The sequence below is a fragment of the Melozone crissalis genome, unplaced genomic scaffold (genome assembly GCF_028551555.1).
Source record: "Melozone crissalis strain CALT ecotype California unplaced genomic scaffold, PUWL_Pcris_2 ptg000016l_1, whole genome shotgun sequence".
Classification (NCBI taxonomy): domain Eukaryota; kingdom Metazoa; phylum Chordata; class Aves; order Passeriformes; family Passerellidae; genus Melozone; species Melozone crissalis.
In genome coordinates, this window is record NW_026535794.1 from 15,328,463 (window position 1) to 15,345,886 (window position 17,424).

The 17,424-nt window shown below is 43.5% G+C and overlaps 1 protein-coding gene across 4 annotated transcripts in view; it reads left to right on the forward strand.

The window, feature by feature from the left end:
• The window catches only part of ARHGAP12 (Rho GTPase activating protein 12), a 79,197-nt gene extending 72,979 nt beyond the window's left edge, over positions 1 to 6,218 (forward strand). For all 4 annotated transcript variants that reach the window (XM_054273538.1, XM_054273539.1, XM_054273536.1 and 1 more), the window contains 5 exons: positions 249 to 347; positions 2,382 to 2,459; positions 3,245 to 3,379; positions 3,648 to 3,750; positions 4,163 to 6,218. In XM_054273538.1, coding sequence (XP_054129513.1) covers positions 249 to 347; positions 2,382 to 2,459; positions 3,245 to 3,379; positions 3,648 to 3,750; positions 4,163 to 4,337 — 590 coding nt within the window. In that variant the 3' untranslated portion in view covers positions 4,338 to 6,218. The remainder of the gene's footprint in view (positions 1 to 248; positions 348 to 2,381; positions 2,460 to 3,244; positions 3,380 to 3,647; positions 3,751 to 4,162) is intronic.
• Positions 6,219 to 17,424: the final 11,206 nt, after the last annotated feature.

Consider the following 17,424-nt stretch of genomic DNA (forward strand, 5'->3'; position numbering starts at 1 on the left):
CTGATGGATTAAAAGGATTTCAGTAGCAAAACTTCCTTTCTTGTGTAGCTGCTGACACTCTTCTTACTGGGAGCTTTTCTCGCTGGGAGCTGCTGAGAACTCTTTTCAAAACTTTCCTATTTCCTCTCCAATGCTGCAACAATTGTATCCAGTAGACTTTGCCCTTTGTAGAGGTTTGTTTTAACCTGAACTAGTTCTGTCACTCGTGTCCTGTTCCACTGTAAATCAGTCTCTTTACTTGGTTCCAGATCAAGTTTTTGGTTCAAATCTCACCAGCTTGTGTCAAAGAGAAAACAGCACGGTGCCAAAGTTCGTGAAGCTGTGCATTGAGCATGTTGAGGAACATGGTATGGTTGAATTTTTTGTTTACAAATCTCTCTAGCTCACCACTCTTAATGTTGAACGTTTAATCTTAAAATGCTGTTGGTTTATTTGGGGAAGCTAATCTGAGACTTGTATCTGGAGTTAGCATTGGGTTTTCAAGAGTGAGGACAAAGGTGGGATCCAAAGTGGGGAGAGGGAAGGAAATCTTATATCTGAGAACCTAATCTGCTTCAGTGTATTTCAAGCTGGGGAAAAGGCAGGACAGCCCCCTGGCAGCAAGGCTCCAAAGGAAGAGGGAGTACAAGAAGTAGTAGAAGAGCTCAGCTCATCAAGTTTTCTTTTCCAGATTAAAAGTGAGGCTATTGAAATGCAACTATTCATTTTTGGAAGATTTAAGCATGCTAGCAATCACTTCTTTTAAAAATTCCTTGAAATGAACTTTTAAGAAAAAGTTCTGTTCCTACTCTGTGTATGCACTGACTGCCAGAAGACCAGCCTGCTTGTTTGATGCCCTTCAGCCAGTTACACAAATTGCTGTATTTTGTGCAATTCTGGAGATTATCAGTGTCCACATATTGACTCAGTTTTTGTTTGCTTTGATTGAAAAATATGTATTTCCTACCTAACAAGTGAGAACACTTTGTTTGAAAGCTACATGTGACATTCTGGGTTTTCTGCTGTAAAGCACATCTTCACATTTTTGTTGAAAATTTGTTGGTTGTGACTCCTGGCTTGGCTGTAGTCTCTGTGGGTTTTCTTGCCTGTTTCTTGTTGTTGTCTTTGCCTTATCTCTTGGAAAAGATGACTGAGAGGGGATTATGGAATCTCCATAATCATCATTCAGATATTTACCAGTCTGTTAATCTGAGAACAGTCCCTTGAGTATCAGGGTAAGTGTTACAGGGGAGTACATGTGAATTCTAAGGCACCTTCCATGGGATCTTCATTTAGCCTCTAGTCCTCTTTGTCAATGTTTCTATCTTATGGCCTGGGAGGGGAGAAAAACTGCTTCCATTGCATTACTGCAGTCTGACAAACTGCCACATTGCTTGTGGCTGCAGGCTTTATTCCATTTGTGATCTGAAGATTGTGAGAAAGGGATTTGTTCCTTGCTTTGTTCCTTTTTTTTTGGTTTTTTATTTTTTTTATTTTAAAGGCAGGACTGCAGTGAAGATAGTGAAGTTTTCCTTTTTTAAATACCTGAGGGGAAGCTGACAGAAATGAACAGCTTTTTTTTCCTACCTCTCCAAGTCTTCTTCCTTCTGCCAATATACTTCAGATCAGTTCTTTCTGTAGTGGATTTTGGGGAAAAGGGATATGTCAGATGGTGCTGGTAACTGTGCTCTGTTGCATCAGACAACTCCTTGAGGAGCTACAGGGACTTGCAGGTATTCTGGCAACACTCACCCTCTCAGTGGCACTGACTCACCTGCTGCATCCAAGTGGCTTTTCAGATAAATTCTTTACCTCCTAATCACTGCTGAGTAACTGCAGTAGCAACCACAGAGACACAGTTTTCTTCTTTTCTGGTCGAGTGTGCAGTCCTGTGAGGCAGGGGCTGCCCATTTTAGTTCTGTGGGCTGTTGGGTAGCTCTGAGTGTGCATGTGCATCATTCCTTCTTGTAAACCTGGTCACTTGACAACTTTGAGATGCTCTCTATGCATGACTTGATTGGGTTTTCTTAACCATACATTAAAAATTGAACATTGTATCCACAAAATACCTGGTTATTGCATGTTGGACTCCCATGTTTCCCTGCCCACCCACCAAGAGCATCTTAAACAAGACATCTGATCTCATTGGGGAAACTTGGAGCTGTTGCCTCATTACTACTTGAATAGGAAGTTTTAGAGATTACTTTGAGCTTGATGCTGCCGAAGTTGTGCCAGCAAATTAAAACCCCTCTGTTTTATATGCCCTACCCATCAAAACAAGCTAGTTTAACTTTTAATTTCTTTGTTACAAGGTGGGTTTCCTTTGCTTTTAATTTTGCTACTACGTCTACTAGACCTATACATATGTAAGTTATTAAAATGGATTTATCCCTTTGTTTCAGGATTAGATATTGATGGCTTATACAGAGTTAGTGGCAATCTTGCAGTGATACAGAAGCTGAGATTTGCAGTCAATCATGGTAAGCTTCCTCCAGTTATATTACAATGGCATATATTTTTAGATTGTTGAAGTCCATAGAAAGCTAAAGAAAAAGATTTCTCTGTAACATATAATGAGAAATGACTGTCATCCTTGAAGTAAAGCTACTTCAGAATTACAGAACTGACTGTGTAGCATTCATTACTTGAAAAACCTGATATTCTGGAGGTTTAGTCTCATGTGAACCTTAGAGGCATTGCTAGAACAGAATTCTAAAAAAAAGATGGTAATAGAGTTTGAAGAAGGGAAATTGTTTCAAACAAAATATCTCACTGCCTTATGGGAAAACAGCAAGCATGTTGAGCTTTCACTACCATTAAAATTGTAAGTTTATGGGTTATTTAGTGAGATTTGCTACTGCCTTTTAGTGGGGAGAGGGCTTTGCTCCTCTTCACTGTACTCTGTGTATAAAACCCTTTCTTCTGGCAGTATCTTAGCATAGCCCATCCAGAATCTGACCTCTCATTTCCTGATTGACAGGATCTAACAGTAAATTTTGTGTTATGTCAGCGGTTCCTATTCCCTTCTGGAAAATGCCCTAGGAGTAGGGGAACTGTATGTAGTGCAGTAGGCAGAGTTTAGCCATCTCCATCTGCTGCTGCAGCGCTGTATCACAGATTGGGATATGCAATGTGCTGAAGTGGGATGAATCTTCACTGCTTTGAAAGCAATAACTACAGAAGAATAGTTGAGTTAATTAAAAAAAAAAGAAAAGAGCCTTTATAGTTGAAGTATTATCATTAATTATTTATTTCTCTCTCTCAGATGAGAAACTGGACTTGAATGACAGTAAATGGGAAGATATACATGTCATTACAGGAGCTCTAAAAATGTTCTTCAGAGAATTGCCAGAGCCATTATTCACTTACAACCACTTCAATGACTTTGTCAATGCAATTAGTAAGTCTGGAGAACTTGCATGTGGTGTTTGGATAAGTCCTGTACAATTTCAAACATGATTTTGGCCATGAGAAGGATGTTTTGGTTGTGAGCGGGGTGACGTGTCCGGGATTCGTGTCGGTGCTGCCGGGGCTGGCCGGGAGGTGGCAGTGTCCTATCTCGGATTAGCGCCGCAAACCGCGGCTTTCCTGCCCAGCCTCTCAAATTCTGTGCTCAAGTTTTAAACAAAAATGCTGAACTTTTGTTTCTCAACCTCACCCTTTTGCAGAGCAAGAACCACGGCAGCGTGTCCCTGCTGTTAAGGATTTAATCAAACAGTTGCCAAAACCAAATCAGGACACGATGCAGGTACTCTTTAGACACCTGAAAAGGTAAGTGACACGTAGAAGGAAAGGCTTTGTGTGGCTGATCTTTCCTTAAAGATAAAGAATCCAATTTAAAGTACCAAGTGACTGTTCTTACTGCCTTTTTATATTGGACTTGATAAAAGCATGTATCAGTCTGTTTGGATGTGAGCTTGCAGAGCACCAGACTTGAGAGTATGTTGCATAGTTGTGATGTTTGCTGCCAAGTCCTTTAGAGGGACTATGAGAGGACCAAGAATGACATTTCAAAACAGAACTTTTTTCATAGAGAAGGGAATTACAGCAGCTGTATGTCTTAATAGCAGGACTGCTGATTACATAAATACTCTGAATAGCCATTTGCTTTGGGATGTGTCTTTTTCTGTTGTCCTATTGCCCTAACACTGGTACATCTCTTGTGTATTGTTTTCTCTTTCAGAGTTGTAGAAAATGGAGAAAAGAACCGAATGACCTATCAAAGTGTAGCAATAGTTTTTGGTCCAACCTTATTAAAACCAGAGAAAGAGACTGGTAACATAGCAGTCCACACAGTATACCAGAATCAGATTGTAGAGTTAATTCTACTGGAATTGAATTCCATCTTTGGACGCTGACATTTTTCTTGGAGGAGAAACTGGAAGTGATGGGTTGGCAGCAGTACTCCATCAGAAGAAAAACCTCTTGCTGTATATGATGTTTTATGTTTGTGGACCAAGCAGCAACTTGTTTTTTTGCACTTTTGGGGAGGGAAGAAACAGGAGAAATGTTTGACCACTTTAATGCGAATTAAAGACAACACTTCAGATTTCTTTGAAAAGTTCAATATAAAAAATTAATTGAAAAGTTTCTAGTTTGCCTTTTTAAAGTATCATTGGAAAAATCTAATATAGGTTCATACACTGGATTTCTTGGAGAGTAAAACTAATAATCTCAGACTGGATAATCTGGAATTTAATCTCAAACTTCTTCCATATGATGGGGGAAAGTCCTACCATTTTTCCCAGTATGGAAGAATTCAGTGAAGTTACATCTTAAGCTTGTTTATTACAGCCTACTTAGATCTGTATGACACTTTTCCAAGGGGTTTCTGCATGCCTGATTGTCCTAGACTTGTGCTAACAGTTTGGTTTAGTTATTTAAATCTAATTCTTCCCTTGATGTCTGCTGCCCTCTGTTCTTCTTTTTTTCCTGTTTTTCTGTTGTTGAGGTTTTTGTTTTGTCGTTTTTTTCCCCTTTGTTTGTTTGTTTGTTTTTCAGAATTTTTTTTACTTCTTTCTTTCTTCCTCTTTTTTCCCCCAGCAGCCTCTCTGGAAGTTCTTTGCTGCTTCATAGAGCAGCACACTATTACACTATTTCAAACACTGAACTTGTAAGAATATCCAGCTATGGTTATTTGTCGTGGGGCATAATAGAAGTAATATTTAATAAACATGTTCATTTTTTCAGGGTATGTCCTGAGCTAAGTTTTGTGTTATACTGATCTAAAGCTAAAGTCCTAAGTAAATACCGACTGTAACACTGTATTGAGTTCTGGTTAATGCTGTGGTAGTGGAAGTTCATTCTTGGTGTAAATACAGGCTGTCCTTTTGATTCCTGTATATAAGTCAGTTCCTGTATAGTTGAAGAACACTTTAGTCACACATTTCTAATCATGGGTAGATTAGCTACAGTAGCATAATGTTTCCAGTGGATGTCTGGGTTTCAGCAGGGAAACAGGTTATGGGGAGGGAGGGAGATCTAACTGTGTGCACTTTTAGATGTTAATTACATTTGCGGGCAAATAACTGTAATGCAAATGGTACTGGAGAAATACTGAGTGTGCTTGCTAAATTGTTAATGCACTACAAGAAGAGCCTTTTAGATTATTTAATATGTACAGGATGCATTAGAAAAATGTATTATGAATTCTAACATCTGCAGATAGTGAAAGTCATGTTTTGATAGATAGATGTTTGATGGAATCCACTATGCTAAATTTAAGATTTTCTTTTTACATTAATGTAGAATAATTTGTAAAATTGGTTTTGAAAGATTTTGTTACAGGGAGCATGGTCTGCTGAAGATTTTTTTAAATGTATTTTTCTAGACTAACTGCTGTATCTGACATATTTGTTACGTCTAACCTGAATAAAGAAAACCAATAGTTCTTTTAGAGTTTACCATACCACTTCAGACAACACGAACCCCCTTTGAACAAGACCAATGTATCTCACCCCTTAGCATGGATGGATACCACTTGTGACAAAGAGCTGTCACACTGGACTGAAATATGAATGCCTAGTTTATAACCTGACAATTTTAGGAACTTCCCAGTCCCCTTCTTTAACAACTTGAATTCTAACATGAGGTTCAGAGAGGGCAGAAGTAATTTATGGATATAAATTTTCAGTCTTTGAAACACATCCCAGCTTGGAGCCCACCGTACAGGAAGCAGTTACGTTGAGGAGGGGATTGTGTCAGTAGCCCTGGCTCTGCTGTGTCCCTGTCACACACAGCCCTGGGGACACACTGAGCTCTAACCGGACTGATGGTACGAGAATTTCACGAGAACTTCATAGGGCTTGCATGAAAAGTTTTTGGAGATGAGTGAGGAGATTAGTAACCTTGTGGCTTTCTCAGTGTCTTCTTGTGGTAATGGTGAAGTCTTGTGGTTTGTTGCAAAGCGACCTGGGTGAGAGCTGTGAAAGCCCTGTCTCAGAGGTGTGGTGTCAGCCTCCCTCTGGGCTGTCACACCGAGCCGTGCTGAGCCTGTGCCCCGACCTGCTAGAAAATATTGACTGAGTTGGAATCTGTGGCTGTGCATTATTCAAACCCTGCCTTTGGCTGTAAAGGAAGAATTCCTGCTGCTACATGAGAGGGCTTGTTCACCGGTCACCTTTTGTTGCAAGTGTTACCTTTTTCAAAGGAAGAATGCCTTTTTAAAGCAATTTGATGATGAGGATGTCACACTTTTCCTTGTATTCCCCAAAAATAAAGCATTTTGTTATTACAGTATCTAGTATGGTTTTGTGCAGTGAAGTTGTCTTAATGTTCTAATTTTTAGTTTGGGGAGGGGAGAGGATTCTTTTTAATTGAAGGAGGTGTAGGCAAACACTTGAGACATTCAGAAGAGGAGGAGTTCCAAGCTGATGGTACATTTGTTGTGGCCAACATGAAACTATGTATGTCACCACATTAGGTTTCTTCAGTGCTTGACAGATTTTGTCTTGTTCCTGCAGTTAGCTTTCTTTTAAGTCAGCAAAATGAGGGATTTGCACAAACTCACCAGGGGAAAGCTATCTGTATCAGATGAAACATAGTTAATTTTTTATATTCCTCAGTTCAGGCTCTATATCAGATTTAGTTCTGGTTTAAAAGCAATTTAAAACCTGAATATAAATTTTTGGGTCCCATGACCACTCAAGAGAAACTGGAGGAGCAATATGCATTGGTGCCAGCTGAAATATTTGTTCCAGCACTAGAGCTGTGTTCAGCTACACAGCAGTAGTACCAAGCAACTTTCAGCTGTGCTTGATCTGTACTGGTTGCTGATTTCTTCACTTTGAAGCTGGAGAGAAGTGGGCACAAAAAAGGCAAGGCAAATATGCACAGTCAGTTTACCATTTCAGGTAAACTAGTTTTTTTAATTCTGAGTTGCATGCAGGAAGCTTTATTTACTTGCAAGTGGATAGGTCATGCTTACTGTCCAGGCTCAGGAAAGCCTCCCTATTTTCACAGAAATGCACGATAAATTCCCTTTGTACTCAACTCACTGTATCCTGGCAAGCGAATCCTCGCCTTGCAGCATGAGAGAGAAGGGAGTTTATAGGTAACACAGTATCAGTTTATTCCTAGGCCAGCCCTGACTTTTTTCCCCTTGAAGGGAACAGCTTTATTTAGCCCTAAAGTAGTGATATTTTCAGAATCAATTGGGTAATTCATAAGGCATCACGTAAGGCAGGCACAGTGGGGCATTCTGCCGGCCCAGGGGGAGGGACAGCATGTCTGATGAGGCTGCCTGCAGCCGCTGGGGAGAGCAGAGCTCCTCTGAGGAATCTTAATTAGCCTCCACAATTGGGAAGTTTTGTGGGCAAGCAGCTGGTAGGACTGGATCAGGCCTTTACAAAAGTAGCCCTATGTGAATGTGGGGCTTAAATGAACATTCCCCCCCTCTCCAGCTCCCCCAGCATTCTTGTAAACAGAGCACTTGTAAAACAAGCTCACACTGTGTAACAAACCAACATGAAAGGCATGCAGAGGCGACTTGGCCTCTCAGTCCATTTTATTGCCCTGAGAATTAAATGGCAGCTCTAATATTAGTTTCCTACAACTTTCCCAAACAGATTCTAGTTTCAGCTGCTACTTTAAAAAAATAAAAGAAATCTGTGTTGTGTTCAGCAAACTTAGAATGCAAAGTGGAACAAGCCGGTACAGTGTCAGTTTTGTTTTTCATAGAATCTCATTTTACAGCTTATTGCACTAACATATAGTGGGCTGGGGAAGGGGAGAGAGATCCTGAGTGTGGGAATAAGTAAATGCAGAGCACTGAAGGTAACAGACAAAGCAGGTGTGATGGACAAACAAGATAGCAAAGAAACATTCACTCAGAACTGCAGGAATCCAGGCCAGAGACCTGGGAGAGAGCCAGGCTGCCAAGAGTGTGGGCTGGAGTTGCTTTTTATTTTCTCCTTTTCTTCCTTTGCATGTCTTAAAGTACAGATGAAGGCCCAGCTATGTTTTTAAGGGTCATTTGCTCTGCAAACAGGTGGAGTTAAGTAACATTGCAAAGCAGCAGTGCCTGCCTTTCTCCATCTTTTCTGGAGTGGCTTCTGTGTGTCAGCTCCTCAGGGATCCACTTCTGTGTAACTTCCCTGGGCATGAGCACCTGAGTGCTAATGGGAGTCAAGAACTGTGTCCCTTCATCCAGCATCTGTGCAATACAAAAATAAACTTGTTCTCCGTTTGGCAATGTTGCTCTGGTGGCACTGAGGGCCCCATCCAAGATCCAACCCTTGTGGCAGCAGATCCTGAGAAGCACAGGTGGTCCTGTCTGCTACAACCTCAGCACACAGAAGAAACAAATGCATGAAGCTCAAAAGTGAGAGTATGCCAAAAAAATAAAGCTCCAAGCTAAACTATCTTCACAGCTAGTTCAGATCTGTTTGCACAGTACAAATCTGCTCAGAATAGCTTGTTAATTCATTATGTGAAAGAAACAGCTGTCCCCTAAAAATTTAAGTACTCTAATTAAAAGCTGTCATTTCTTATATCAGGCATTGGAAAATACATGTTAAACATTGGTCAGCCTGTCTAGTTCATCAAGTGCTGCAGCCAAATGACTGGAATCAAACCCCTGGCATGTTTCCTGGCCCCTGATGTGCCAGTGCTCTCTGCCTTTATGAGGAGGCTGATTCTGAGCTGGTGGTGGCTTGGTGGCTCCTGCATGCACCTGTCCAGTTGTGCCAGTAAAGGAGGTGACTAACCTGGAAACAGAACTGAAAAATCACCTCTTTACAGGAAAACCTCTCCTATCAGCCTGGGCTGGGTGGTGCTTGGCTGCGGGGGCTTGAGCTGCACAGTGCTGTCCCCAAGCTCTCCTGCTGCTGCAGGGATGTTCTCCCTGGCACTGAGAGACTGAGTGCATCTTCTGTGGGTGCTGGCCTTGCCAGGCCCCTGCCACACACATGTGAGCTGCTCAACTTCACAGCTTTCTTCTGTGAGGAAAAACTGAGACATGGCTGTGCAAAAGGTGCAACCTGCCCCTCCTCTGGCAGGTTGAGGGGTGCCACTGTGTTTCCTGCTATGACAAAGTTCTTTCAGAGCTGAAGTGCTGTTCTCACTGACACGCTAGTCCTGCTCTGATCCAGCTTGGACCTTTTGCTTCCTTATTTGTACAAGAGTCTGGAGCCCTGGAATGTGCTGGGCTCTGCCCAGGGCGCTGCTTCCCTGGCAGGGCTGAGGCATGGCCACTCAGCCATAGACAGAGCACAAAGCAGACATCAGTATAAAACCAGGGGCTACAGAATGAGAGAAATGTTCCTTTCCAGGTGATAGTTACAGCAGGCTGTGTGCTGCTCCTCTGGTGCTGCAGAAATGTCTGTAAGCTGAGCAATCAGGTATTGCATTTGGCACAGGGCTGGAGGAAAGCAAAGTGTTTCCATGCAACCTCTGAATCCCTATCTGCATTGCTTGTGCAGGCTGAGCTGTGAGCCAGCTGCTAAGAGGACAGCACAATCTTCAGGTTTGCATTAAAACACTGCAGCTGTAGGCCAGGATCATCCTTGTTGCTTTCTTTTGCCTGAGCTTCCCAGCCTGTCCAGTTCAAATGCATGAAAATTAATAACTTTCTGTCCACCTTTCCTATTTATGGAGTACAGCAGCTCTGTGCAGCAAGCCAGGTGCTCAGGGCCCTTGGGTATAGCTTCCCACCCTGTATATGCACAATTTAGTTAAGAGGGGGAGAAGACAGTTTATTATAAACATTGAACAGTGGGCAGCATCATTAGCTTTTAAAAATCATAACCAACTCCCCAGGTGGTTGTCCTAATGTGTTCTGGGCTTTCCTTGCATCCCTGAGATTAAAAGAAAGCCTGAGCACATGAGGGTGGGATGCAGCACAGTGAAATGTTGAGTGTTGCTGTTGGTGGCACAGCAAATCCTGCTCTGCCAGCACCAGTCTCAGGTGGCAGAAGTGCTGCCCATGTTGTACAAGGCAGAGCCTGGGGACCGGAGCCTTTCCTTCCTTCCTGCTGCCTTTCTCATTTGCTTGGTTGTGATCTAAGGCTCTGGGCATGTTGCAAGCCAGACATCATCATTGTAGCAGTCCTCCCAGGTTTTGGAGAATCTATGAGTGGAATTGGCAGTAGCCTCCTGTTTAGCCATGGGCTTCCTTGCTCCCACTTGGCCATTCATGGTCTCTAGCAAATGAAAGCACTTCTTCTGGCCAAAGGCTTCCTTCCCATTTTTGTCCTAAATGAGCACTATCAGTTGAGCAAACCTGTCTCATCAGCCATGGCAGCACTCACAGCCCTGCTGGTGTGCAAATCACTCTGCTTGACATCTGCAGGGACATGTCCTTGGGAGGAGCAAAAGCTCACATTAACAGCTGATATATCAAAGTGCTCCAAAATTTACAAATCTACTCAGAAGAGTTGGCAAGGAGAGCTGGCACTAATTATCAGGGAGGAAAGTGAAAACCATCATGGGCAGCTGCACTGGGTCTGGGCAGAGGAGCTGTTTGCTCTGACTCCTTTCCAGAACAGCAAGTTTAGGTGATGTCACACTCAGGCAGGTAACTCTTGTTATCCTTGTGAGCCAAAGCTTTTCTGGAGTGCCAGGGAGCAGAGCACTGGCAGAGAGTTCTGCTCCATGGGCTGGGCTGTGTGCAAGGGTGAGGGAGCCTGGAGCAGCAGGGGAACCAGGGCACTGCAAAGGGACTGCACTGACCCCAAAACCAGACTTTGGATGGGGAACAAGAAGAAGAAGAATGGCTTTCGGGAGCTATCACCAAAGCAGCAGCCCTGGCACACCCTGCTGTGGTCTCCCTAGAATGCCCCACAAAGCCTCACAAACATCCTGGAAGGGACAAGGGCCACAAAATGGGGAAAACCCTGGGGTTCCCCTTCCCTCCTCTTGGCAGTACCCTCCCCTCCGTCTCCCATCACAGCTGCCACACTGTCCTGTCCTGCTCTGTAGTTTCCATGAGTCAGGTCACCTGGGCAAGAGCTGCCCTCCAGCTGTGCCCTGCACAGACAAGGAAAAGCTGGAATTACCTTTCTGCTCATGGCATGAATGTCAACATTGAAGGACCATGCTGTTTGCTACCTTGTGGCAGCTGGAAGAGGTTTTGGACACAGAAACACCAAACACATCTAGCTTGATTATTGTTTTGGAGACAAAGTTTGTTGTGACAATGAACTATTTAACTTCGTAATGGGTCTCAGCATCTTGTAATTATGTACAAAAAATTAAGGCTCTGAACATTCAGAACCAAGATTAAAAGAAAAATAAGGTACTAGCACATTCGGCTTAGTCTAGCAGATTTGGCTGACAAATTAAAAGAACAAACAGAGGTGCTATTTATTATTATTTTATGTGAGCTGGTGATCAACACTACACCGGCCACACCAGGAAGAGGGTGACAAAGCTGAACTTCCTGTCATTTACAGGAACCCATGAAAAGCCTTTAATTCAACCCCTGTAAAGCCATTCAATGGTAGTTTGGGGTCTAGTAATGATTTCCCCACAGTGCATTGCTGTATGGAGGATATGGCCAATCCCCTTCCTGCCAGAAATTCAAGGTCTGCAAAGCAGAGCCTCCATTTCCCTTTTTATTCACACAAAGTGGTCCCCAAACAAGTCACCAAATCCTGGGTGAAGTTGAAAGAGCTGGAAATTACAAGCCAGGGCAGAGCAGATGGTGCAGTCGGAGTGAGTGAGTTACTGCTCCTTTGATCCCACCATCTGGGCCCCCTCCCACCTGCCCTGCACACAAACCCTGGGCAAAGTTGTTGCCCGCCCCCAAAGCTCTGCTCCCCACCAAGCTGCCCAGCATCTCACAGTCTTGCACAAACACATTTTATAATTAAAGCACTGAAAAGAGAGGGAAGACACAATTAGGAGGACTCTGGTCCTCTTTTTGCAACCTTAACCCTGCTCCTGTTCAATCTGGCAGAACAGCACTGTCACCTTTCCCCAGGATAATGAACTTGGCTCTGTCAGACCTTTTCCTAGAGAGGTGAAATATCTAACAAATTCTGGCCCCTGTTACCCATTAAGCACAAATTGCTTCAGAATTGCCTTGACCTCATCACATTGGTCATCCTTGGTCCTGGTCATCATCCTCGTTACATCTCCTCTGCAGAGCACACTTATGAATGCTACCAGGCTGCAAAAAATTCCCTCTTCTCATCCTGATTCTGGAGTCAGACACTGGATGCAGCTCCCTGTGGGCTGGAGGGCCCCAGCTCCAGGGACAACAACCAGGGCAAAGTTCTGTGCTGGCCCTTACCATGACGGGCATGAGCAGGAGGCACAGCCTGGGCCAGGGTGGGCTGGATCCTCTGTCTGCAGAGTGCCCTGGACAGGACAGGCAGTGCCTACAAGCACAGGGCCAAGTGGGTATTCCAGGAAAATTTCCAGGCCAAGTTCTCTCCTTGCCTGGGACCTCACACCCATTTCCTGTTTGTTTTACTGTCCAGTTGTTGGCCACCAGTAGAATGAAGGTCACAACTCAGTTTGTTAAAAATACCCACCCAATTATCTGTTGGATCATAGTTAGCCTGTATTTTCCTGGTTGTAAGCAGTCCTGGAAGGCACAGGACCACTCACCTCAATGAAGGCAGCCAGTCTGGGAGCATGGTGTTCTATCATTCCCTGCTTTCTCCCAAAAAGTGCCATGTGAGGGCTCTGAGCTCCCTTTTGAGGGGGTCTCACAGCCTTCCCTCAGAGTGCTGTGAGGTCTCTGGCACAGAGCAGTCTGCTCACAGCACAATTATTCTCTGCTAAGGCCTGAGAGACCATGAGGCTCCTGACATTTTTCACTGCCTGGAGAGGGGTAATTTTTCATTGCTTTCCTGAGGACTCTTGTACTTTGCAACAGTAATGGAGCATCCAGCTACACCGAGCTGCAGCCTGCAGTTTATTTTTATCTCTTGATGGGCATAAACTGAAGGACTTCCAGCTAAGATCAGGAAAATGGGGAGTTATAAGCAAAGCTAGTAAGTACACAGGAGAATCTCCTAGCAAACCACAGATTTTATCATGGTGCATGCAACATGTTTTTGAAATTGTATAATAACAAGATATGCTTTACTAAATACTAAGTAAAAAGTAACAGGAGAGACTGGATCTTAAGTTACACCAAAAAAAAAATAAACTCTGAAATACAATCAGCAGTATCATACATGCTTCTAACTTCATCTGTCCCCAGCTACAGATCCAGAGGCCACATCCAGCTGCAGCTGGTATGGGACTGTGTCAGCTGAGCTGCTGGTTGGGAAAGACATCATCTCTGGGATACATACTGAGGAAAAAAGAGCCCAGAAACTGTACTTTGGCAGGATCTGCACATCTCCAGCTAGTTATTGCATTTTTTCACGTAGTCTGTTTAAAAGAAAGTAACTGTTACAGAAATCACTCTTGCAAGCAGCTGGTAAAAAAGAAAAACAGCAAAAAAACAGAGCAGAAAAGGATTGAAATTATAGCTCCTATTTGAAGGGCCATTGCATGAAAGAGATGTTTGCAAATACTTCTGAAATCTAACATCTAATTTAACTTAACAAAACAGATAACCAACAATCTGCAAGCCTGAAAAATAAAAACATCTGAGTTTTGCCAAACCTTTCCAGTGATTTGCGAAAGAGTAAATATTTTCATTTCAAGCTCTAAAAAAGGAATTATTTCTGAGAATGAAAATGTAAAGCAAAAATCAAACTCTTTTAAAATTTATTTTTCTGGTAGCATTCCCGGTGCTGCTGCTGAAGGGCAGCAGGCTGGGCTGCCTGCTCAGCCTTACAAAGAGTGTGGGGAGAGGGAGGAGGTACAAAAAGGGCTGGGGACACTGCCCTGGGCAGGGCAAATCCCTGCTCCCGAGACAACTGAAAGCCTTCCTGCCCTGCAATTACTTCTCCCTTGCATTAGACAATCTGCACTTGGGTGACAGAGTAAAAGTCAGGCAAATTTCTTTGGCACAGTCTAGGGCAAAAATTAGGTTGATGCTGTTTGCTCCAGACAGGGTGGGTTTTTTCTTTTATTTTCTATTCCTTTTAAACCCAACCCTAAAATTCAAATTAGGCTCCAGCTCAAAGCCTTTACCACCAGGGCATGAATGCTAAATAGCCTGTTCCCAGTCCAATCTGTTCACTGCTTGGCTAATGATTATTCTCCATAGAAACCTCACCAGAGTCAGTTATTATTCTCTCCTCATGCACTTGTATCTCTCTTGTATTTATATAAGATTAAGTAGCCCTGTTAAGTTTTTACCTCTCTGATTGGAGCTTATTTTAACCTCAATTAAGCCATCAGCCTGGGTTTCTGAAGGCAGAGCAATAGCACAGCCATTATCATTCTCTCCACCTTTTGTATGAAAATGATGTTGGGGATTGGTTGCTTTGGGGATTGCTCTGTGGCAGGTAACCAACGCCGAGAGTCGGAGGATAAATGGTGCCAGACTCCCAGAGGTGCCGTGGCACTGTGTAATTATTGTTCCAGACAGCTGAAAGCAGCAGGGTTTCTGGTTCCCCTGCTTAGTTTCAGTCTGCCATGATTGCTGGCACAGAAAGATGCTGATTGTAAGTAAACATCAATTATGCCCCGCTACCCCACTGCTAACATCTCTGGGCTTGCAAGAAACAGAAGCACAGTGCTGTGCTTGGCTCCTACTACCAAAAAACATCTATATGGATTTCAACTTCCAGGTTTTTGTCTTGCTTGGTCAAGGGACATTGCTCCTAAATTCCATCCTCATGAATAATGAGAGTTATGGAGCTCTTTGTATCACTACTTATGTGCTGTACTTCAATGCTGTTGCTAATATAATGACTAAAGTACTTATTCTTTGAAGAAGGCATACTCAGGTGATGCAGCAAGCAGTTCTGTTATCTGCTCTGGAGCAGAGGAAGCATTTCAGAGTCTTTAAAAGAAAAAGAAAAAAAGCAAGCAACCAACCAGGCAAATATAACTTATCAATCATCCTATATGTCAAGGTAATTCTTTTCAGATGATGTGTTTTTTTAAATGTCAGCCTATTCCTTACCCTTTTTTATGTGGCTTTGGGATTTCTTTTTTTCTTTGCTAAAGGAGGCTTAAAAATGCAGAGCCCAGGCTGTGGCAGATGACAAGCCCTGCTCCTGGGGCTGTGTGGACAGTTACAGAGCGATTTCCGTGGCACTGGAAATGCAGCCCCGACGCTGATGGAATTTCGCTGTGCTGTGATTGCACCGCAGTGCAGTGAAATGGGTTCAATTTGATTATCTGGCTATTCCATTTCGCCTATATTTACAACCTGCCTGACCTCTGGGGGAAGGGGAGGACAGGCAGCCAGTCATGCTGGAGACATTTCAAAAGGTCAAAGCAATACAGCGTTTACCACTATAATTCACAGGCTCTACAATTCGGAGATAGCGCTCTCACGACAAAAAATTGGCAGACGAACACAGTTAATGTGAAATATTTATCTATTCCCAGAGCAAACACAGAAAGAAGAGAATGTTTTCAAAATTCTTCCCTTTCTCCTTTTGGCACATGATGATGTATAAGCGCATAAAAGCAGTGTGCAGACAATACCTTCTCTTTTAGAAGTTGCCCTTGGCTGGTGCCAAAAGGTTTGTGTTGGGCTGGCTACCTTGTTCACAGCCTTGGTGCTGATGTGAACACATCCACAGCCCCGCTGGGAGGATTTTGAGTGTGTTGTTGCTGCTGATGCTGCCCCCACAGGGGTTCTACCCTCTGCACCTTCACCATCTGTGCTCAGCAGTGAGGCCTCAACCTCCCTCCTATGTTGTACCAGCAGCTTGGGGGTGGGTGAGAGCAGAAAGTCCCCTGCAAATCTTAATTAAACTTCACACGCAGTCCTCCTGTCTTGAGGTGCAGATTCATTAAGGTTGTAAACAACCACCACTCAACTGGTTAACGAAGAAAACGGTGTGTCGACTCCAAAGCACTATTTAAAAATTCTTGTGTACTTAGTAGGCCCCAACAGTCAGAAAGTAAGAAAAGCGTCTTCATGCTCATGAGGTCTGTGCAGCTGCCTGTTTCTGAGATTTCCATCCCTCCCTAGCCTGGACTCCAGGCCTGGGCAGCCATGCAGTCTGGATCTACATTTTGCACCTCCAACCTCTTTGTTTTTAAACACTGCTTATTCCTAAATGTCCCCCAAAGTCAAGCCTTCTGGTACTGGGGACATAAATGTTGCAAGTTATATTAGTTTCATTTTGAAAGCTGGACTGGGTTTTTTTTTTTGTTGTTTGTTTGTTTGTTTGTTTGTTTTTAATATGAACACTTTGTATGACATTTCTGAGAGCTGCTGTCTATCATTTTACATCTTATTGGAATAATGTGTAAGACAAAGTGGAGTGTGAGAGGCAGCTATAGGATCTACTTCTTAGCATCTTTCATCTTTGCAGGAAAGATATTTGAAAGTCAGCCTAAGAGTGCAGAGCAGTTTGAAATAAGGTACAGCCTCAGCTCTGTGAGTCAGCACAGATCAGCACTGTGAAGTGTTCACACAGGGAAGCATCTCAGTCAGATGCTGCATCACATCCCCAAAGGATCACTTGAGGCTCATGCAGCCTCTTCCTGCAGCTGCCATGAGCTCTTGGTCCTCTTCTTAATCCCTAACAGGGGTCTCTGGTGACAGCCAGACTCTGCACAGAGCCCAGCAGAGTTTTCTGTGTGGGACAGGGACAGGCACTGGCTTCACTAGTGCTGGTCAGACTCTTTCAGGCAGAAAATATTTCGTTTGTGTGTCTCCCTGTGCTCCAGTCAGCACCACATCACCATCTTCCACCAGTCCCCACGTGGGTATTTGATGACTCACTGAAGCAATAGCAGCCTTTAGGGAGGGGAAGAAGAGGAAATGAGACCTGTGTGCTGCTGGATATGATAAGCCAAATGAGCAAGGAAGAAAAAGGAGTGTGCCAGAGGCACAGACAATGCTTATGGTGTGTTCAATTCTCACCCACAGAGCATCTCCTCTGCAGCCCAGCTCACCTCACAGAGGAG